The sequence below is a fragment of the Toxoplasma gondii genome, chromosome VIIa, assembly GCF_000006565.2.
Source record: "Toxoplasma gondii ME49 chromosome VIIa, whole genome shotgun sequence".
NCBI lineage: Eukaryota > Apicomplexa > Conoidasida > Eucoccidiorida > Sarcocystidae > Toxoplasma > Toxoplasma gondii.
In genome coordinates, this window is record NC_031474.1 from 2,341,176 (window position 1) to 2,364,470 (window position 23,295).

The window sequence follows — 23,295 nt, forward strand, 5'->3', positions numbered from 1 at the left end:
TACTCAACACCCACCTCCCGCAAAAGAAATCCTACACAATCATCAAACTGCCTGACGGATGAGACGCGTACAGCTATGCAGCAATAATGCATTCCGCCGGTAGAGGGTACGCCAGTGTACGGAGAAATTAGCAAACGACCTCTTGAAATGCAGCCTTGGAATTCTGTCCACTGCCGTAACCAGCGGCTGCCTGTTTGAAAAGGGTTGCTGCTATCAAGCTGTAAGTTCCAATTCTCGTGCGATGGAGCAGTGGAGGAATACTGTGGCAATAGTGTTGCACCGCAATGTTACGTAAGATACACAAGCACACCCGTCGACGGCTACACAGCCGCTCTGCATCTGTTGCTGATTCATAAAGTCTCTGAGGATATACAGGATATACAGGACATCGGCACATTCGAACTGGCCAGGTTAAGCGAAAATATAGCCTCAGCGAGTCCATAGAGGAATACAATGATGCGTGTAGTTCCTAGTAACTCATTTATTCCTTTGCATCATGGAAAGCATGTCTGTGCGTCTTGATTCTGAGAAACGCCCACAAGCCGAGCAGGCTGCGGCATCTGCCGGCACGGTGTGCCAAGTGCACTGGTGACGCAAACTTACGTTCTCTTGGCACCTAATGCACACACAGGCGCGTCAGAAAATTGAATCGAATTTGCATCTGCATTGACAAAGAGACGCGTGTGCTATGGATGTAGCCTTGCTCCCTACTACTAAATGTTGCGTGAGGTTTTTTTGTTGTTCGGCGTCCAGCATTCCACCCTGCTCAAACTGTCGGACGCTACCAGGATCTCTGTTGCCCCTATCAATGTTCCTTCCTTGCCTACTTCTGATTTAGTGGATAGCGGCCAGGCGGCCAAGCTCGGCTTCTGCCTGAACGCAAAGAAACCGAAGATCGCCTTCGACGGTAGCCGCACAACTGCAGACTGTGACGTGGGTCTGACAGGTTTCCCCATCGCTTAGCTGCCGACTGGAGTCTCAAGCGGCGACGTGACACTTCACGTGATGACGCTAACCCGGACCTATCTCAATAACAGCGGCGCCACCGCAGCGCAAGCATGTAATGCCACCAAACCATCCCTCGCCCTACTACGCTGTGGCGTTAACTCTTTCCCTAGCCATAGTATTGCACGTACTTGCTGGTAGCCGCTATGAAACCATAAAGATCACAAATGGCAGAGACATAATGGAGGACGTTATTCATCCCTTGATGTCACATCAGCTTAGTCTCCTTCCGAAGTACGGAACAGCCACTTGGATTCCTTTCTCATGCTAAACGGGTATCTGAGTAGACGGCCTGTCCTTCATTCCCGAGTAAACGTTTGGCCACTGTATAAGTCGGCTCATCTGGCGATCGGAACCTGTTTTGGAAGTAGAGGTCGTTTGTTGGTTAAAATGTACAGTTAGCTGTTGGACAGGTAATGCGTTATGCTTGGCTGTTCTGAGTAACAGCACGGAAATGCGGAGCTCCCTCACGTACGTGCTTTCTGAAAAGCATTCTCACATTGCAGGAAAACCCACGCATGCAGATTAGCAGCAGCGTCCTGTGTGGTCGTGAACCGGAATGAAATGAAATTGTGGCTAAGGATGAGTCGGCGCTTTCACCATCTGTATTCTTTATCTCATCCGGTTGACGTTTACATGCTTACAGTTTTTGACTTAGACACGCCGTTGAAGAATGGGAATCTGAACACATGTCACACAAATGGCAGGCCGCGTGTTGCCCCATCATGTCTGCAAATGCTTAAAGATGAACGCGAAGGTCGAAACTGCCAGCAAGCAAAGGAAAATAATCACATTTACGCCTCCATTCTCAGCAAACTGTCATGAACGTAATACCCCTGTATGAATGCAGTTCACATCTCAGTGCAAGCCGCGCCTCCCGCAACTCACTTGCGCTCTATTAATTTGAGACGAAAAGACAAAGTGCATGAAAAACCTACTTTATGAGATAACGTGAGTATGATATCTTAAACCGTGTGTCAATCGTAATGGCAGTGGCAACGTGGTGTTGAAATAGGGACAACCGGTGGAGCAAGCCAAGCAAGTACGGCCATATCCCCAGCACATGCAACCTGAATTCTCTGCGCATCAACACACATGAATAAAATGGAAAGAACATCGGGGACATCCTTCGGCACAGAGATGACGGATAAAACTTACTTTTCGGCTGAACAGAAGACAGAGCTTAAGCTGATAAATACAACAGAAGATACCGTTGAAATTATGAGAACCGGCTTTACACGCTTCCAGCATTTGGACGTTTGTGTGCATGGTCGATTGTTACTGGATTTGTTCTTTCACTTAGATCAGGAAACAGAGTGTCCTAACCCTCGCATTTCATTATCCACTGGTTGTGGAAGACGCGCTCGCCGCTTCGGATATACCACCAACTGGTCAAACAAGCTGTTTGGTCACTATGTGAAAACAGTGGGGACAACACCGGGACAGTTGTGAGGTAGCGGAGCTTATCCTATCTCCAAGGGCAGAACCTCTATACAGTACAGAAGTGAGTAAGCATACATGTATTCTGAATTTACGAGTGTAATCGGTATACAAGCTTGTATGGCAATCTAGTGGAACTACAACAAAACAGCGGTCTGCTGCGGAGCCAACTAAAGTGGAAACTACTTCGTGCCCTGTTTCCAGGGAATTGGAGGATATGGGATTTGTTTTCACCCACCACTGTCTACGCTGACCCAGGATCGGGAAAAAAATCTTCTCTTTTGTTACTGGGTTCTGGCAGCAGTGCAACGCCCAAATACTTGGTGGATGGGGGATCGCGAATCTTTAACCGAAACACGTGCAGTAGATGAGGGTTTAGGAGTATCGGTTGATGCGACATGATATGAGAAAATCATGACATTGTATGAGTGTTTTGAGTCACATGCTTGAAGCACCGTACCAGCGGCCTGAGGACAGCGAACACAGGACCACGTATGTGACGGGACAATCAGGGCGACAGAATCCAATACACATACTGCAGTCAAATCACCACTATGCCTCCTCTCACATACGCCCTCTATATTTTACGGGTTTTATTGAGGTACAAGCTGAGATGAAAAAGCTGAGGAACAGAGCCCGCTTGGCTGTACCGGATATTCCTTTCCTCGGGTTGTATTTCATCGTTGTCCTCGGGAGAAAAACCATCCTTGTGCTGCACAATTGAATGGTTACCAGTTCCAATAATGAACAAATCAGAACCGATTAATACTACAATGCCTAATCCTGTAAACTACGATGTGACTTCGAGGCTAATGCCTTCTTTCCCTTTGTTGGCGGCACGTTTTCAGTCTCTTCTACTGAGATGCAGAACAAACAGAAGCGTGGACATTATTCGCCCCCCCAAAGCAAAAGCCCGAACGGCACCGTCAGTGCTGATGGCAACCCGGTTGTTCGCCCGAAAAACCGAAACAAGCGAACTCGATAGAGAGTCGAAAATCAGCCTTTTTTTGCATGACGATGATTCCACGAGTTACCAAGTGCGCATAGTTCAAGCCGTCATACTCCCTTCTGCGTAGTTAGAGGCTAAGCAAGAATGCACCTCAGCGAATATCATCCACGCAAGTATGCGCTCCTCCACAGCCTATCGTTTTTTCTTTGCCTGCCATTCAATTTGATTTGCTGCCCCGAGACTGCGTCTGGAATCAACACTTACGACTGTGGTACAGTGCCATACAACGGCTCTGGAGGGGAGGAAAAAGACATACAAATCCTCTGTTCGACAACAAAATGGAAGTCGGCCCATAGACGGCTGGTCAAAAATGAAGAGAGACCGAATTGTTGACACTTTTCCCACAGGTGTTCTAGCCAAGAAGAAACTGACACAGAACGACTCTTCAGCGTGAAGTTCGGTACTACAACATAAGGGTGTTAGAAACGAATTTGAGGTTATGTGAGAGTTTCTATCTGCAGCATGACGCTTGTTTAACAAGCTTGCCTACTCACTACAGCCACTGCCTTCCTCAGATATCAACTTCCGTGCGGGCAAACATGTGTCTGGGGTGCTATAATAGGAGTTGGGTGAATGTGTCTCAGGCTTTGTCTAACGAATTCCGAGCGTGTGTATATGACATCACAGGCGGAAAGACACAACAAAATCGTGTACTTGATAATATATTGACTGACACCAGCAACACTTTTCTGTCTCGGTAGACAAAGAAGACTCACGACGTACCTTCTTGACGCGGACCGCCGCCCTGGACGTTGGCACCCAAAGAACAAAAGGAGGTATCCGAGAGCATGTGAACCGTACTACCATACACACCAGCAGTCGTCGAACACTGAATGGCTATGAACATTCTGAAACAACATCCGCTGGGGCGGACCTCACTAACCAGTGCCATGCGAATTGTGCCTCTGACCAATACTTACAGCTGCTCTGGCATGCGCGGAAAACAGAAGTCACACAACCTCGAATGAAAGCGGACAACAAACAAACGATAAGCAGAATGAAGGGTTGACAGCTGGCCAGCAACATCAGTTCTCTTCACAAATGGAACGATTGCCTCATCATCATTCAGTGCCTCAAAGAAGGCCACCGCCAGCGGATCCTATGCATCAAAATATAAGCTAATCGGTAATGTCAGCGCGGGGCTTTATCCCGTCAGCTGTTCCAACTAACCAAGGACCTTATCCCTCTTACCGACGTCAACCGTAGATGTCTCTCCTGTCCTGAGAGCCCACGACTAACTTCATTACTAGCACTACATGTCAATGTTGTAGTGCTATAAGCGGGTGTTCCTTGACACCGTATCGACGACACTTTCGATCCTTGACTCACATCTTCGCTGAAACTGGCGGCTTGCTCTCAGGCACAATATCCTCCGTCTGGGCAGCTTCGTCTGGTCCTTAGTCGCAAGAATATGGACAGAAAGCACGCACATGAAGAACAAACGCCATGATCCCTAGGACTAGATGTGGCGCGAGGCGGAGCTGCTGCGCTTACACTGGCAACGATTCACTGCCAACCTTTCTCTGCGTCTATAGATGCCTTACTATCCTCTGTGGGAGTCTATTGTTGACAGGACAGCATGAAACACAGACAAAAGACATCTAAATTTATGCAGTAGCAACAAAGCAACACCTCACTGACTGTGGTGTATTCGGTACCGTCGACGGTTGTGCACAGCATCACCGTACGCCGACATGTCAACTATACATTGCGCTTACTTGAGTACTGCATACAGTCGTGAGTAACGAACAAATTCAATAAGCGTACGAACCGAGGATGGAGTGAACATGACATAAATGAAAGCGCCTGGTTCACGTGACTACGTCACGAGCACTCAGGACTACCCTCTTGACTCAATGCAGGGGACCAAAGCATGCCACCGCGTTCCTGTCGTAAACGGACGCATCCCTGAGTGATGACTGTCTCGAATCGGGTCGAACACCACGAACTAACTATATCGATGGCTGACGACCCTCATGTGGGAGATACCATATTTGTGAAGTTAACTAACAGAGCACATCGGAAAACGCCTACGGAACTGGTGGTTGGACTCTTGAGCTTTCTGTACTGCCTTGCTCGGACGGTGGTCCTGCGGGTTTCGGATGCACAGAGAAGATATAACAATGTAATTGTGATTGATGAGAGAGCTGGCAGCAACGGAAGCTCAAAACAGTGAACAGCGTTTTTTGGTGCGATAGTACAGACTTCTGCTGATAACAGGGTGACTTACGGGGGGCGCTGCAATGGGGGCATTCTCATATACATGTATATATATATCGCAAAGGCGGTTGCAGATTTTTGTAGTTAGCTGTATCAACTAAAGGAACTGTGGTGGACTGGCGAAGCTCGGAGGTTCTGGATGGATCGTATTGACTTCTTATTCCGACCTTCAACGAGTGGAAAATTCAGAGTCGTGCTGACGGAGGTCACTTCTAACGTGTGTGTTTCTCGCAGTAATATTGGCGAAACTCACCCCTGCACGTTTCCATAGTGATGCGGCCGACGAGGAGGGGGAACTGGAGGCGGCGGACCTGCAGAGTATGACAGATCAGATAAACCGAAGGAAAAACTCTCTCAGAAGGCAGTTGAAAGACTCTCTACCGCACACATTGGCCCTAGCGAGTGCGCAGAGTAAAGGCACTGTGGCTGTCCAGAACACCCAACAAAATTGTACGAGTCCGCTCCAGTTCCTGCTCGTCTGTAAGAACAAATGGCCGGTATCTCAACCACGGAGCCGCGAAGAAGTATGCCTCAGTGCAAAGTCGGGCATGCAATTTCCCACCAGGGGACGCAAACCTAGCAAGGTAGTTTAGTTCGCTCCCCGGTGTCCCTCTACCTCGCCCTGCGATTAAGCGAATTTTATAACCAAAACCGGCAAGGGTACGCGCCGCTAGTTCAGGACGTTTGTGTTACACTGAAACGCACAGATAGCATTTCACTGTTTATTCTTTCACTGGGGTAAAACACGTTGAACACACCATAATGCCCTGTGTCCACCAGTTTCTCACAACTACATGAGCAGCTTCATCTCTCAGCTGAACTAGGACTGACCTGCTCTGTGGAATATCGTCACAGGGGACAAATAACAAAAACAGACAACCGTCATGAGCTGCCATCGAGACTTCGGCCCCGATTGTGTCGAGTGCCTTCGAGGAAGTCTCCGTCATCAATAAAGGAACGTCTATTGCCTCGCTGTGATATCTTTTGTTGCGCCACGCCCCCAAGCTTCTGCATATTGTAATGTTACGGCAGGTAACGCGCGTTTAAGGAAGGTGCTCGTCAACAAGCAGTTGGCGGCATACATTGACGCAGACATAAAAACCTGAACGTGAACCCTACGAACAAGAGCACGCGATTCTGTCAAAAACCAGGTAAGGGTAGACGATACGTTCGGGACAAACTGCGAGACAGGCGACTTTAACAGGTGAATGTGACTATGTGCGCACGAATAAGATGTAGCAAAAATCAGTCCCTCATGACATAAAGTAAGGACTGCCACAAAAAGGAAACAATAAGTCTCACCCTCGAAATCTGTGCCTGGCCTTCGCCGAAGAAAAAAGCCCCATAAATCCTGCAACTTACAAAGGGAACCCGTAGCCCACTGCAACAGCGCAGCAAATGCGAACACATACGTGGCACGGAAAAAATTATGCGAATCATGCGTTATTTTGATTAGAGTGAATGATTCCTGGTGACAAAGTGGCGCAACTCTACCGATAGCCAATCATCGACTCGACGACGCGCCCGGCCTCACTACCCACACGAAGGCTCTCGTAGCTACTCAGTTGGTAACGTGGAGCCAATAGGAGACCTCTAGCCTTACTTTCATCTAGTTCCTGCAACGGCACCCCACACGCGAAGAGTTCAGGCACGCTGCTGATCGCATTGCTGATAACTGCCGAACGCTGAGGAACGGGAAAATGACGCAAGTTGGGAAATCTAGTCGCACGTGCCAAGATATGACTTGAGGATTCATTCTCTCTGCATGAGTGGCCGAGTGTTTGACTGGTCTGCAGTCGGCGTCAAGTCCAACTTATTTCTCAAGCGCAAGCGTTAACTGTGTCTGATGTTTCCGTACTGAGATGCGAGGAGAGACCTTCACTACATTTCAAGCTCCCGTAAGATGAGGACATGTGAGACACAACTGCCGTCATCTCTTGATAAAACAGGAGCCTTGCGTACTGTCTCTCTTCTGAATAAGATATTGACTGAACCACGCACATGGATATTGACAACCCCGTCCTCCAGGCTGCCTGCCTATATCCACACCTTTCTGGACACATTGCCGAGATTTGTGCCCGGACTTTACATGTGGTACACATGCTGCAATTCCTTACTCTTCAAATTTAGGCTGCAAAACCAAAATCGCGCAAGGACACTCTCGCTGCAAAGTGATCCCATCATCTCGTTTGACTCAGCCGTTCGGCCTGTATACCGAACTGGCGCTGGGGAAATCGCTGTCTGCCTACGTGTCACGATGAGTCAATACGTTCCTCGCGAATCTGCAAACCCACTTGCGACCAGCCACTGCGTGTTGTCAATACTCACTGGTCTGGTTGTGAACAACACGGAAATCCAAGCCACAAAGTTGCACTCACTCGTGAGATGTATGGGGGTCAGTCTCAGCAGAGTGTAGATATTCGTCCTTAGTTACTGCATTTTTGGCACATGATGATGCTCCTTACACTTCAGGTTTTGGCTGCACAAAGACATCACAAAAACAAGCCCTCTCTCAACACTTAGCTCACCATTTCGTTCGACTCTGGCGTTTGACCTGTGTACCGAACTGGCGCTGGGGAAATCGCTGTCTGCCTACGAGTCATGGTAAGTCGATACGCTCTCCACGGATCTGCGCAGCCGCTTGCGACGACTCGCTGTGTGGTGTTAAGACTCACTGGCCTGGGTTTCAGCAACGGGGCAGAATGCAGCCACGAAGAGGTGCTCAGTCATGGGATATATGGAGGCTAGCATCGACAAACTGCCGAGGCTCATGTCTGGAAGGTGCATGTGTGGCACAGTGCATGATGCTTACTCCACGGGTCTCGTCTGCAAAAGAAATTGACACAACGAAACTCTCTCTCTGCAGTGAGCTCATCGTTTCGTTCGACTCTGGGGTTGGCCTGTGTACCGAACTGGCGCTGGGGAAATCGCTGTCTGCCTACGAGTCATGGTAAGTCGATACGCTCTCCACGAATCTGCGAGGCCGCTTGCGACCACTCGCTGTGTGGTGTTAAGACTCACTGGCCTGGGTGTCAGCAACGGGGCAGAATGCAGCCACGAAGAGGTGCTCAGTCATGGGATATATGGAGGCTAGCATCGACAAACTGCCGAGGCTCATGTCTGGAAGGTGCATGTGTGGCACAGTGCATGATGCTTACTCCACGGGTCTCGTCTGCAAAAGAAATTGACACAACGAAACTCTCTCTCTGCAGTGAGCTCATCGTTTCGTTCGACTCTGGCGTTTGACCTGTGTACCGAACTGGCGCTGGGGAAATCGCTGTCTGCCTACGAGTCATGGTAAGTCGATACGCTCTCCACGGATCTGCGCGGCCGCTTGCGACAACTCGCTGTGTGGTGTTAAGACTCACTGGCCTGGGTGTCAGCAACGGGGCAGAATGCAGCCACGAAGAGGTGCTCAGTCATGGGATATATGGAGGCTAGCATCGACAAACTGCCGAGGCTCATGTCTGGAAGGTGCATGTGTGGCACAGTGCATGATGCTTACTCCACGGGTCTCGTCTGCAAAAGAAATTGACACAACGAAACTCTCTCTCTGCAGTGAGCTCATCGTTTCGTTCGACTCTGGCGTTTGACCTGTGTACCGAACTGGCGCTGGGGAAATCGCTGTCTGCCTACGAGTCATGGTAAGTCGATACGCTCTCCACGGATCTGCGCGGCCGCTTGCGACAACTCGCTGTGTGGTGTTAAGACTCACTGGCCTGGGTGTCAGCAACGGGGCAGAATGCAGCCACGAAGAGGTGCTCAATTATGGGATATATGGAGGCTAGCATCGACAAACTGCCGAGGCTCATGTCTGGAAGGTGCATGTGTGGCACAGTGCATGATGCTTACTCCACGGGTCTCGTCTGCAAAAGAAATTGACACAACGAAACTCTCTCTCTGCAGTGAGCTCATCGTTTCGTTCGACTCTGGGGTTGGCCTGTGTACCGAACTGGCGCTGGGGAAATCGCTGTCTGCCTACGAGTCATGGTAAGTCGATACGCTCTCCACGAATCTGCGAGGCCGCTTGCGACCACTCGCTGTGTGGTGTTAAGACTCACTGGCCTGGGTGTCAGCAACGGGGCAGAATGCAGCCACGAAGAGGTGCTCAGTCATGGGATATATGGAGGCTAGCATCGACAAACTGCCGAGGCTCATGTCTGGAAGGTGCATGTGTGGCACAGTGCATGATGCTTACTCCACGGGTCTCGTCTGCAAAAGAAATTGACACAACGAAACTCTCTCTCTGCAGTGAGCTCATCGTTTCGTTCGACTCTGGCGTTTGACCTGTGTACCGAACTGGCGCTGGGGAAATCGCTGTCTGCCTACGAGTCATGGTAAGTCGATACGCTCTCCACGGATCTGCGCGGCCGCTTGCGACAACTCGCTGTGTGGTGTTAAGACTCACTGGCCTGGGTGTCAGCAACGGGGCAGAATGCAGCCACGAAGAGGTGCTCAGTCATGGGATATATGGAGGCTAGCATCGACAAACTGCCGAGGCTCATGTCTGGAAGGTGCATGTGTGGCACAGTGCATGATGCTTACTCCACGGGTCTCGTCTGCAAAAGAAATTGACACAACGAAACTCTCTCTCTGCAGTGAGCTCATCGTTTCGTTCGACTCTGGCGTTTGACCTGTGTACCGAACTGGAGCTGGGGAAATCGCTGTCTGCCTACGAGTCATGGTAAGTCGATACGCTCTCCACGAATCTGCGCGGCCGCTTGCGACCACTCGCTGTGTGGTGTCAAGACTCACTGGCCTGATTGTCAGCAGCAGGTACATCGCAGCCATAGACAGTTTCTCAATCCGGGCGGGAAAGCACCAAAAGACCCCTACCGCGCATCGAGTGTGACAATTCTGAAAGCGGGGCGTCCTGCCCCACTGTCACAACCGAGTGCGCGAAGCGTCAGGCCTCAAATATAGCAACAAAGAGAGATGATACCCAAAAGCCACTTATTTTGTGTACGGTGTCAGTATCACGTAGACAAGTGCGTACTTTCTCCCGAATCCTGGCAGTTAACCGGCAACGAGAACGGGACTGCTTCTGACATACATCTTAATATTTGTGACTGAGATAGACGGCGGTGCGCTGGCCTGTAAACGCCGGTGATGTCTGTTGATTGATTGTGAAAGGGGGTCACGGGTGCCGTACCTCGTTTGTATATGAAAAATCCCGCCAGAAGCATTCCAAGCGAGATGACCACGCCTACAGCGAGTTTCTGCTTTCTCGTCAGGGAGCTGAAGGGCAACATGACACATGAAATAAATACGTGTTACGCATACCTACAGGAGGATTGTACTTTTGTGACACCTTTTGTCCATGTCGCACATGCAAGTCGCAACACAAGACGCCCCTCACGACCAACTGCCTCGTGTTACGCTTGGTTCATCCTCGTTTAAAACCCGTAGCAACTGGCATCTGCATCTAAAGCGCGACGTACCAAGCGCAGAGCTCGCACCCTGACGTGTGTATGTCAATAACAGAGCGGTAGTTAAGCTTGCTTATCTAGTCCCCCAACAAGCCGAGCAGAATGTGGTACAAAACGTGCTTCAACGGAGGCCGTTTTTAATAGGGTAAATTAGCCCACTCGCTTCACATTCATTGTGATCATACACGACACTAGCTACCGTAGCTAGATCCTACACAAGGTCTGGCCAGCGGGAAGGCACAAGTTCTGTCCATATCGTGAGCCGGCACACCATATGCCGACACGGGAAACACGAACAGTGGGACTCAAACTGACAGACCGCGTTTATACGCTGGTTGCAAGCATATCGGCGATGTAGCTGACATCCCCATATAACGAACGCTTTACAGATGCTACTCGGAACAGGCGTGTCCTTGGAACCCCTGTGGGGAGACGCATTTTGATACGATTTGGCAATGAGTACAAATGGGTTAAGTTCGATTTGGCAATGAGTACAAATGGGTAAAGTTCGCCCTTGTGGGTGTGTCTTACCAGCCGCACCTGTTTTTTCGTTTAGAGTGGACGGCTGCCCTTGTAAAGGCCCTTGCGCTTCCATCCCCGTCACTAAAACCTGTAGAACCGTTTTCAAGTGCACCGACTGGGATCGCGAGATCGCGACTAGCAGAACGTGGTTCGTCCGCCATGAATGCCGCAGATGCACTTGTGTCAGTGACAGCAACAAGCACGGTTAAAGAGGTGACCACAATGAGGAAGCCACGCCACAACATGATCCGCGACGCAAAGGATGCTTGCTGACGCCCCATGGTCGATATCTGTGTAGTACACGAAAACTGGCAAATGTACTGGAAAAAATGAAGCCACCGTTTAGTGTGGGGGAGAGTGAGGGCACAGAGGACAATCAAAAAGTGCATCGTACCGTGCCGTAAGCGGGTTTGCTGCTCATGCTGCCCGCTGCGGTGTAAACACAAAACCGAAGGCGTACCCTGACTGGGAAAGGTGCTCCCTTGGCGTTTGCAGTTCCCGACAACAGGACGTGCCGCTGGCTCGAGCTAGCGCGTCGCTAGTTGAATATGGGTCGAGCTGGTCGCTGTGCACCGTCGCTGATCTTGGCCACTAGATTGGCACTGAAGAACGAACAAGCGAGGTCGCCAAGTGGATTAGCACAAGGGTGCTGAGTAGTTGGACCTGAGACGAGGAAGATCTCCCCAGTTTCACCTTTGTTAACACAGAGAAACTAGTGCTTTTTGAATAGACCCACACTGACTACATCTATTGGATTACAAGCACGCGCCCCGCAGAGCACCATGTGACTTGAGGAAAGAACTCCAGCGATGGCTGTAGGATTCGTCACCCCTCATTTGCTTTCAAGCGGAATTTGAATGGATATGCCCTGTGAGGGAACTTGTCACGGAAACTCACGCGACCTCTCATCACTTAAACCATGTTACCGTTATCTGCTGCCGAGGGGAGGAAGCACCTGAACGCTTACAGGGGACCCTGAAGGATCAGTTGTCTTCGCAGCACCAAGCGCTTGTCCGAGCTCATTTTGTGTCGTGTCGACAGATAATGCTAGTCCTCGCCTTGATGCCGCAACCCTTGACGTTCAACAAACCACGAAAGGCCGACTCTGTACAGCCGGTGAGCATTCCACCGTGCTAGGGTCGTTTAGAGGAATCTTGATAATGCTTTCGGCGGTTAGCAAATAGTGGGGGAGCGATGTCGGGCACGCCACTGTGGCCTTTGGCCACCGCCGCGTAGCGTTGTCGACGGTGTCGACGGGAAGGATGGAATGTTGTAGGCTGTTTCACCTGTGTGTCCGGCTATTAACATTCTGACCCTGCAGGGACGACGCGATGTTGACATGTTGGGTAACTAAGGGAGACCGTTTTTCAGCTTTGTCCGGAGCAAGCTGCCCTGAGTTCCAGCGGCGCAATATGGGCACGGAGTGGTGACAGTGTACTACCACAGCTGTTCACCTTCAGCCTGAGATTTCAGTGACATGATATACGCGCCACCACGTCACTGAAACAGTTTCAACCGCCGAAACATTTCGTGTCAATGTAGACGACACAGACAGGATAACCTGTCTCGGCGACAGTACGGCGCCAGTTATGATCCAAAGCCTACAACAATGCCTTCAACAGAGGACATCCGTAAATGCGCTCTACGCGCTATTAAAACAACCGCAACTAGCAGTTGACGCAAAACGAGGAGGCGGTACACACGCATTTAAACACTCTGTCTACACATTTGTCGGTGTGTGACGTCCTCCTGTCTGAAGCTGGCAAGAAATGGATCTGCGACTGCTTGTGCACTCTTTGTGTCGATATGTCGCCTATTAAACACGATATTTCAGGAGGCACGTCCTGGTTGTTTACCATCGAACCACTGCTGGTAGAATTGTATCAGCTAGCGTCATTGTCTCTGAATCTCAATCATTGCTGACGGATTTCTGAAGCATCAGATTTCACGAGGCTGTCTTTGACTTCTATCTGAAGCGAAACCGAACGATGTTCCCAGAAAACGAGGTGTTGACCGTGAATCCTCGGCACAGCCTAGGACCCCATCGCTTTTACCTTTTCGTCTTCTCCGATTCTGAAGAACCACTACCCAGGAAATGAAATTTTAATGGGGGACGTACTCAGGCGGCAGCGGTCGATCCAATTTTTCTATGGAGCGTGTTGCATGTCACAGGATGCATAGGCGGCAGCAAAGGTGATGGTGGTATTGCCGGTAGTTCGGGGCATGCGCTGATGAACTCTTCAGAGTACAGCGTTTCCGGAGAAGAGGTTTCGATTAACGAAGAACGAGAATACATGCGCAAGTCCCAGAGTACGAAAGGCCAAACGACAGACAGAACGTACTGCCTTTGAAGACACACGATTGAACGCAAGATGAACATTTGAAGGCCCCGACCCCGCGGAGGCTCAAAGCGTTTACCAGCAACGCCCGGGGTTTTCGCTTCAGAGAATTTCTACCTAACTGCATGCCATCGTGACAAGAAGTCAGTTACCTGGTCCATATAGATTCACCGGCAATAGGGGAAACAAAAACCGGACTCACAGGAAACGCGCGAGTGAATGTAATTGAAAAACGCGTTTCATCTGCTTCCCAGAACAAGTCGCACAGGTAAGTCTATTCACGGTTGCTCTAGCAGAGAGCATCCGCCAGTTGACTTCCAGAACAGATAGACACGACAACATGTGAACGAAAAACATCCAAATCCTCTCGATGACTTCCGGAAACTGAAGGTGATTGGCTGCACGCTTCGCCCTCTTCCCTCCACAAATGCAAAAAAGCTGACAGAGTAGTTTCAACCCTCTTCACAGCTTCAGCTTCATCGTCCCCAGGATAGGTGCACCTGGTGCCAGGAGTCGTGGCCAAGCCCTGCGACGTCCGATTAGGCTCTTATATCATCCCCACACGAAAACCCCTAGATCATCGGATGTGAGAGTATTGCAAGGAAAAATACGTTTCTCAAGGCAAGGAGTTTCGCCTCTTAGCTTCGTCGCTCAGTTCCTTTTCTCCCTCGCCCCCATGTGCCTGTACGCCTCGCATGATCACTGTGGCCGTCTGGCCACGCCGTTGCTTGATCCACATCCTATGCCACTCGCTTTCCTTGTCGTTCATCCGCTCCTCTGTCCACACGCACGGTTGCGTCCCTCCATAACAAAACCTAGAGGTCCCCCTCAGTTTGGTAAGACGTGACTGTCGCGAAACAGAAAGGATCGGAAAGCTGGTGAAGAGAAAGATGAGGGGAAAGAGACAACGGCCATGAAGACAGTAAAGGATCTAGAAGGCGAACTTTTGCCGTTCAGTGTGATAGTCATAACACAACTGTGGGTCACTGGTACAACAGAAAGTCATGTACCTCGTCCGGTCTCGTCTAGAAATGTGCAGGCGCCATCTCAACCGGTTTACTCCTTTCGTCTGTTCCCCTTTCCTCTCTGTACCACGCAACTGTTATCCCAAAGTCGCCTCGCCCGTCGGTCGTTGCTTGTTTCCTTCAGTTCTGATTTCTTGGTCTTCGGCGGGATTCCAATCTTCATGCTGATGGCTGTCCCGGCGCCACACTGAGGCTTACTCTTGAAGAAGAAGCTGAAACTGCACGACCAGCAGGGATGGAGATGTCTAACCGACGTCGACACTGTCGAAGAGAGAATGAACGGCTCCTATACATCTTTGACAGTGAACAGAGTGTTGCCGTTCTTCTGAGGCATTCAACAGTTCAGGCGTGCACGCATGAGACAAAGTCGAAACTGCTCCTAGAAAAGTGCCTAATGGCCGAGTGGCGAGGTGCACCATTTTGGCGCTCCCTGCTTTAATCAAATCCTTCCATCTTTTGTTTCCTTCTGGTCCCCTCTTTTCTAGTTCGATGGCGTCCGAATGACGCATTATCGCAGGCCACCTGCACTGTCCATCTGTTTCATCGCCCGTGTCTTCGTGGGTACCGAGGTTCACCATGCCCATTCGGCTAGCTATCCTCACTGTTGGTTGACGCCGTGGTATGAACGGATCGCTGCCAGAAGGAGGGAACGCAAAATGGCTCTCATTGTCTGAAACGTCTTCGACACCTAGGAAGTCCTTCTCTTTGTCCACTGTCCTCTGGGGGAGATTATGACGCACAGCATCCGCAAAAGCGCCTATAGTAGATAATCCCACACCTAGGGCGTGCAGGCAAAATTTTTCTGCGGCACCCAACGCGCCAAGTTGAGGCTCACGAGAATCCGCTGGGGAGTAACGAAGCCGGCCAATGATACACGCGAAAGCTTCTCTGACGCGTCTTGCTGCCTCTTTCGGATTCCCCAGGAGATGAAGGGATGTAAAGAGGGAAGGAAGACGAAGCAGTATGAGAGCACTGTAGTGTGCCAACAACTCCTGAATCACGACGGATGGTGGAGCCACGGCCCGACGCAGAGAGAGGCGAGGCAAATCAAGAGAAAGCGAAGAAAACGAAATGTATACGGCCGAGGTCAAGCGCCCAGACACTTCTAGAGGGATGCACGATACATAAATAGAGTGGGCGACTAGTAAATCGAAGACAGAAGAAGAGGCAGAGAGAGACGGTCGCGGCGACGAAGCGAAGGCAGCAGGAAGAGAGTGAAGATCAGTAGGGACGACCCAGAAAGAGGAAAGGAACGATTCATTGTGATCCATACTCAGCTGCCGCCCAATCAACGCACGCTTCCAAGATGAGCGAAATGTGTGCGGAGATCGAACAATGCAGAACGCATTGCCGTAGGAGAGCGAACGAGGTAATGCATTAAGAGAATGAAAAGGGCAAGAGGCATAACAGCACGAAGGTAGATTTGCAGCCGTGGTGTGAGTGGCCTCCTTCACAGATAAAGAGTATTTGGAGCACCAAAAACTGGACACATCGACACGCAGAAGAGGGCGCAGCCTTTTTGTATATGACATAAGAAGGCGCAGAAGGTGATCATCTACTCTGACGACGATTAGGCCAGCCGGCTGTTGTTCAGTCATGTCTTTTTCTCCTCGTTTTGTTTCTCTCCACGCCGTCTGTCTCTCGCCTACGCGAAGACGAACAGTCATGCCTAGGCAAGTCGGCGAAACATCGGAGGTCTTTCCGCTCTGACCTTCTTGTTCCCCATTAAACAAGCCGATCGACTCAGACGCACTGCGGAATGCAACAAACAGTGCAAGGGCAGGGGATGAGAGCACTTGCCGAAAAAAAGAGGACGACCGTGGATCGGTGAGCTCCCCGGTCGTAGAGGCGGCGAAGATTTGAACGCCTAGAGACGAGAGAGAGGCGAAGTGACTAATGCGTTGGGCTCGCGACCACAACGAAGGCCAGAAAGAGAAACGCTCGCAAGTCCAAGTCGCATAAAACAAATTGGTGAGGTGGATAACCGAGACGTTTTTTCCCACACGCCAGCTGTCAACGGTGACATCTCCCTCTCCCTTCTTATTAACCACCACCTCCGATGATGATGTCACAAGAAGAAAATGTCCCACCAGTTCGCAAATCGATATCTCGCACTGGAACTGACGCTTCCAGCTACTGTGCGAACGCTCGATGTAATGTGAAAGCAGAGCAACTGAAAATTCCTTCGAGGTGCAGAAAGTGCTGTTGTTCCCTTCTCTTCCCTGTCGCCGCATCTCCTTTTCTTCCTCGTCTCCCTCGTTCCCTACTCTTTCTCCTGAGTCCGGCCTTGTTCGTGGAGCCTGGGGGCCACGGCCCTTTTTCATCTCGCTTGCTCGCGGCCCTCCCTGGCGAAGTAATGAAGCCAGCGTCTCTCTGGTTACAATGCGCTTCACAGCATCTTCCCAGGAACGAATAACGTTAAGAAGGAACACCTCAAGGGTCGGTGCTCCCGTAGCAGATTCAGTGTCAAATGACATTCCCACCAACGACTGCACCCCAGAGGAAACCTTAGACACTTGCCGGCTTTCGTTTTTCTCCTGTCTTTCAGGGAAACTCGCAGACCCGACTTCGCCTCCCTCCTCCCGCACTGCATTCCTTGCATTCGGTGACCGTGTTCTGGCATTGCCGGTCGCGAGAATTAGAGAAGGGATATGATGGCGATAGGAGGGGAACAACAGTGGTGATGGTGTCGAAGTTGACACGGGACCTTTGAGAGACGAAAACGTCGAGGTAGGGTGCATCGCGGCTTGCCAAACGAGCGGTGCTGGGAGAGTAACGAAATCGCATATTAGGCATGTATTTGTACCGGTGTACTCCGTTCTGACAATTATACAACCGCCTAATGACTCTTCCTCTGAAGGAGCCATGTCGAGGTAGGGCAGCAGCTGGGGCGGGAGCAACAGCGATCGCGAACCTATTCCCTTCATGCTCTTCAGAAGTTGGCATCGCTGCTGCTTATGACCACCTTGCGACTGCCGAGACATAGATGGGAATGAAGATGCTGAAGCGCGAGGTGGCGATAGGGATCGTTTTCTTAAATCCGTTTGAGATAAGTAGGAACACGAGTTTGTCAGGGGCGGACAGACCGCTGACACGACGTCTGACGTAGACGACGACACCGGCAAGTACGGAGAGGATACAATCGGCCTAGCCTGATACCGCTGGAGGAAGGTGTGGAGAAAAGAAAGAAATGCATCAGGAAGAGTGGAAACAAGGAAGCGTTGCGTAGAGGAAGAGCAGAGCGGGAGAAACGGAGACCAGAATCCAATAACGGAAGACGATCCGTGAAGTAAAGGAGGAAGTGTGGACGAGAGCTGAGACATAAAACCCTCATTGGTTGAGCAGGAACTAGAAGGTCTGGATACATACGATGATGGCGCTGTGACAACAAGGACAACAAGAACAGAGCGAGGTCGTGCGAGACAACATAGAGTACACCGGGAAGACATTGTTAAAGGGAATACAGTTCACCTGGGTTCCACCACGGCAGCCGACATATGAAGAACTCTGGTGCTGCGCGTACATGAAATAGGCGCCAATCGCGACCGTCACCGCCACCCTTTGATGGCACTACAAGTCGATATCATCAGAGCAGTCTAGCTGATCCTGTCCGCTATATATTAGTCAGCCGCCAATTGGTAAATGGGGGAAAAGCTGGATAGGCGTTACCGTTTGTCTGTTGACTAATCCACACAGACCACAGCGTTTTCGGCGACATATAATTACATAGGACCTTAACATGGGTCATAGTCTGTGGTCCCTAGCTGGCCATTCGACACTTTGCATTCAGTGAGGTGTCAGCGCATATGTGCATCTCTCTTCCGGGGGAAGACGCAACGGTTCTGCTACTTCAGTTTCGTTCAGTTGCTGCAGCTTTTTGAACTCATAACGGAGCGGACAGGGGTCAGGCACATGGCGGAGTTGGGTGCACATAGCGCACTGCTGATCTGAGGTAGCATACCAATCGTATGCTCGTTTTCACTTGTTGTTGGCGAGTGTCTGCCTCTTAGAACCTTCGGCTTACCCTCAGATGACGGGAACGACTCTCGGTCCACAATCGCACATATTCGGAGACCTATAGTGCTCTGCAAGCCCGAGCGTGCGTTACACGCGCCGCGCGAAAGCTGCCCAGCCTCGCGGGAGTCCTGACAACAACCTCCAATCGTGAGTGCTTCTGTCCGTCCTCCGATGTGGCTCGCAGCATCGTCGGTGCTGGACTCGTCTCCGCTTATATCGCTTGCACCGCACGGTGGACGCGCGAACTCATGCGCCAGCCGCTCCTCCAATGAAGCGTGAGACACGCTATTACTATTCGAAGTAGTGCAGCAATCCGGTGCCGCCGTGGGCTCTGCCCTTGGCTCCTCAGCATTTCGCTTTCGTGGAATGCATGGAGCGTTTGTCTCGCTTTCCTTCTTGAACGCATCTAAGTCGAGGCCAACTGGCTCCTTCGGGTTACCCGGGTTTTGCACGTCGCCAGGCGGAAACGTTTCGGTATTGCTAGAGTCATCAAAAATGCGAAATGAGCGGAGCGTGGAGCAGGGGAGTTTTGCTTGCTCACCGGGAGGAATAGGGATCTCCAGCACAGGTACGCTGGGGAGAAGTGCAGACTGTGACGCCTTCCGGTGTTCTCCTGCACTGTAGAACGTCCTCGAGAAATTGCCCCCTTCTCCTTCGTCGTCTTCTCGCCGTATGCGTCTGCTTCCGTCGCTGCTGTGCCTCTTCTGCACTTTACTTCCCAGGCGTTCGAGAGACCGGGAAAACAAAGTATCCTTCGAGACTCGCCCCCTTTGCCAGACAAGGAGAGAGGAGAGAGCTAGACGAAACGGCGTGCGGTTGATAACCGTGACTGGAGAAGGTGATGGGGAAGAAAAGACGTCGATGAGAATTTCCCCAGATGTACGGAGCAAACCAAAACTAAAACTGATAAGCTCTGTGCATGATGGATGATTCACCTGCGTCTGAAATGGGAGCGTTGCTTCCCACAGAGCAGGAAGAAGATTCATGTTAACTGGTGCGCCTTCAAACGGACGAGAGGCCGGAAACGAAGAGGCTGAATACGAACAGAGCCACGACCGTCTAACGAGGAGGAGGGCATCTCGAACACACCCGCCGGCAACCCAAATTGGTTGCGTATTCTTCGGCCCAGCTCCGTCGCTTTTTTCTTGTGCGCTGTCCGCTCTGGGCCAAGGCACACCACCTAAGCCCAGACCTTCCCGAAAGCGTAGCGAGACACTCGGCGTCCACAGAAGAGGCAGACGGATGTGCGCAGCTCGCAAACAACTGACGTCCTCTCCACCACCTCTACCTGTTGCATTCGCTGAAGCCAACGGAGAGAGATTATACGACGAAGGGCAATGCGAAGCAGCCGAAATCGATCGCGTGACGATTCGTGAAGAAGAGGAGAAAGCGCAAGGGAGGGACGAATGAGGTGTGCCAGCAGAAGAAAGGGACGAGGGAAGCAAACCGCGGGCAACAGAATGACACGTTTTTCCGGAATCCGCAAGATGGAGTGAAGCCGCACGTCGAAGTGACGACTGCTTTTGCATTTTGGTGCCATCATGCATGAATTCAGTGCCGGCAACCGAAGAGTCTGGAGAAAGCAAAGAGCCTGTTAGATCTGCAACATGCAGTTGCAAAGGGACATCGGCAAACAGGCGATCCCAGTCATCCTCCGCCTGTGCCTCTTGCACGCCCGAATGGAAAAGAGGGGACAAGGGAGACGGACGCACATCCGAGCCAGTCGACCAGAACGAGGGTGACCATCGTTCACCATCAACTGGAACCGCAGCTCGTCGGTTCGCGCCAGAGGCAACGATGTCTCGAAGAACCGGAAGCTGCCCTTTGTGGCCACAAAGACGTACACCTAGGCTGTGCATGATGGCTGCCGCTGCAAACGGAAAAATGCAGATCGCAACCCCGTCCTCGCTTCTCCTCTGTACTCCGAACGCTTTCTCTTCTTTTGTTCCCTCTCGCGACGAACGTAGAGACAAGGCAGCTGATGCCGTGCCGGCGGGTGGGCAAACAGACAAGCCTGGTCCAAGAGTGCAGCGGAAAGCCTCCTGTCCAATCGTCTGAAGATGGTCGCGACTCGGCGTCCTCGTAGTGGTGGGATCCGCGTCAATTGAGGGACGAAACGTCGGCTCTGAAAACACCAGACTCTGAGGGGAAGCTGAGCAAGCGATGGCGTGATATGTGGCAAGCGCACGAGGGTCCACAATAACAGTAGCTGGTTGCGCTCGAGACGTTGCCGATCCAAAATCAGCGGAGCACAACGGCTGTTCGCGCCTCTCTCCGTCGCCCCCGTTTCCTAGTAAGCTCTGGCGTTGCTCGCTGGACAATGGTGTTGAGGGCACCAGATGTGACGTGGACGCTCCTAGGTGGCCCAATCCATTCTTAACTTCTTGACTTGGGGTCAACGCCCCACTGCCGCCTAAAGCGATGCCAAGGGTGTACGGGGTCCCGTTGCGAAAACGGACAGGCGGGCAGATGTCCACAACAACAACCGGGTGACAGGCTTCGTAAGATGGAGAAAGATGGCGTACATGGACTAGAAAAGATGCACACGGAAGGGACGCGACGCATCGCCTCTCACATGATGGAGAGCATAACGAGTACGTGGAGACTGATTGAGTATCGGGAGAGCCCCTCACAGTTTCTTGACACCGGTGATACTCGGGATGGTTGCAGAACAGTGGCGGCTGTTCACTCGTCCCGCCGTGGGTACAGCCAGACGAGGACAAGAGCGGAACAGTCACTCGAGTAGTTTCTCGAACTGCACAGATTTGGAGCGTCTGCGTCCAGAAGACCGACGCTTCCGCTGCCTTCAGCTTGACGGCAGTCGGCGGACGCTGAACCGTTCCATAATCATTTGCTGGTGTCACCCGATTCAGCACATTGTCTTCTGGTGGTTGCTCCATCTGTGGCTTGCCTTGACTCCAGCAATACGCCGCTGCTTCAGGCGAAGGTGCGAGGGGAACGTCCGAGTGCTCCGGACCTGCTGCCTGACTCCCGTCTAGTTCCACCTCTGCTTGCTGGCACTGTGGAGGTAAAGACTCCGGAAGAGACGATGGCAGACAGCCAGCGAGTGGAAAGCGAGGCAGAGAAACACCAAAGAAGGCTGTAAGAGGAAGATTCGGATCACCTTGCATGCAGCTCAATTCTGTAGAGTACACAACTGCACACGAGGACGAGGGCTGGGGCAGCAGCACGGATGAGGGCGGATGTTCCTCTACAAGAGCCTTTTTGCGTGTGCACGTTTCGCACGGTCCGGCCTCCTGCATTCCTTTCTTCTTGCCTTCCATTGCGCCCAAGAAGAAATGCTGAGAGCAAGATGAAGATGCTGGGGCGAACGATGGAGGGATAAAGAGAGTGAACCCAGAAACGCCACGCAGAGCAAGGCCGAGGGGGGAAAAATTGCGAATGATCCACGGCGCACTGAGATAGCAGCGAAGCGGGCGCAGAGATGACGAACAGAACACGGACCTGCATAGCAGCTGATATCTTCGCGGCTTGTTCGACGATAGAGAATCACGCAACGAAACCGGAGCGGGTTTGGCGCAAGAAGCTTCCTCCTCCATCTGCTCGGTGTGTCGTTTCAGTTGGCCGGCAGAAGATTGAGAAGAAGACCAGCGAGAGGGCGATGAAGAAGGAGAAGCTGTTGTATTGAAAGATAAGATTTCTGATGTCTGGAAAAATAATGCTGATGAACGCGTCTGTGGAATGTCAGTGCTGGCCGCATACCGGTTTGCCGCAGCAATCGAATAAGGCGAAAAGGAACACGAGGACGCGGACAGTGATGCCTGCGACCCGCCGCACGGCGAAGGACGGTCGAATGGTCTGAGCGAACCGGCTGTAGATTCGCATTCGAGCAAAGCCGCACTCACCGGGGGCCTCCCACCTTCTCGATCAGACGTGTAAGAAAACGACGCAAAAGAGCTTGTAGTAGCGAAGGAAGTATACGGCGACATGGGATGCGGGGAGGGCTCGAACAGAAAGAAGCGTAGACTACGTGAAGAACCTTCTTCATCGGGTGTGTCTTCCAGGGGGATGTCGACCTGAAAAGGGGTCGAACGCAAGATTTATGTGATGTGGAAGTAACTGCGGATAGGGGCGCGTAGCAACTGACAGTGAACAGTTACAGAACGCAGCCTATACGTGACGTGAAATAGAAAAACAGTGTGCGGGTCTGTGCAGTTGCTGGTGTACACACGTAAGAATACAAACGACAATATCCAAAGTAGAGTACCTAACGGCAGGGGCGATAAACAATTACGGATGCATTCGTGGAACAGCACGAAACAAACCCC

The 23,295-nt window shown here is 51.4% G+C and overlaps 3 protein-coding genes across 3 annotated transcripts in view; all 3 read right to left on the minus strand.

The window, feature by feature from the left end:
• Nucleotides 1-2,857: 2,857 nt before the first annotated feature.
• Nucleotides 2,858-6,560, minus strand: TGME49_203685 (hypothetical protein; the record flags this gene model as incomplete). Its single annotated transcript, XM_018779262.1, has 11 exons — nt 2,858-2,912; nt 3,659-3,686; nt 4,178-4,199; nt 4,375-4,381; nt 4,784-4,850; nt 4,999-5,014; nt 5,173-5,179; nt 5,489-5,543; nt 5,685-5,692; nt 5,928-5,985; nt 6,506-6,560. The coding sequence occupies 11 exons, from the start codon at nt 6,558-6,560 to the stop codon at nt 2,858-2,860; spliced, it is 378 nt and encodes a 125-aa protein (XP_018637346.1).
• A 3,857-nt stretch (nt 6,561-10,417) lies between these two features.
• Nucleotides 10,418-13,487, minus strand: TGME49_203682 (hypothetical protein). Its single transcript, XM_018779261.1, has 3 exons — nt 11,635-13,487; nt 10,827-10,912; nt 10,418-10,683 (listed from the first exon to the last, which is right to left on the minus strand). Exons 1-3 carry the CDS (start codon nt 12,012-12,014, stop codon nt 10,628-10,630), a joined length of 522 nt encoding a protein of 173 aa, XP_018637347.1. The 5' UTR covers nt 12,015-13,487; the 3' UTR covers nt 10,418-10,627.
• Nucleotides 13,488-14,925: 1,438 nt separating this feature from the next.
• TGME49_203665 (hypothetical protein) overlaps nt 14,926-23,295 on the minus strand; it is a gene marked incomplete at its 5' end in the record, with an annotated part of 33,332 nt that continues 24,962 nt past the window's right edge. The window contains 2 exons of the mRNA XM_018779260.1: nt 14,926-18,368; nt 19,014-23,043. Of these exons, the coding sequence (XP_018637348.1) occupies nt 15,235-18,368; nt 19,014-23,043 (7,164 nt within the window). The 3' untranslated portion in view covers nt 14,926-15,234. The remainder of the gene's footprint in view (nt 18,369-19,013; nt 23,044-23,295) is intronic.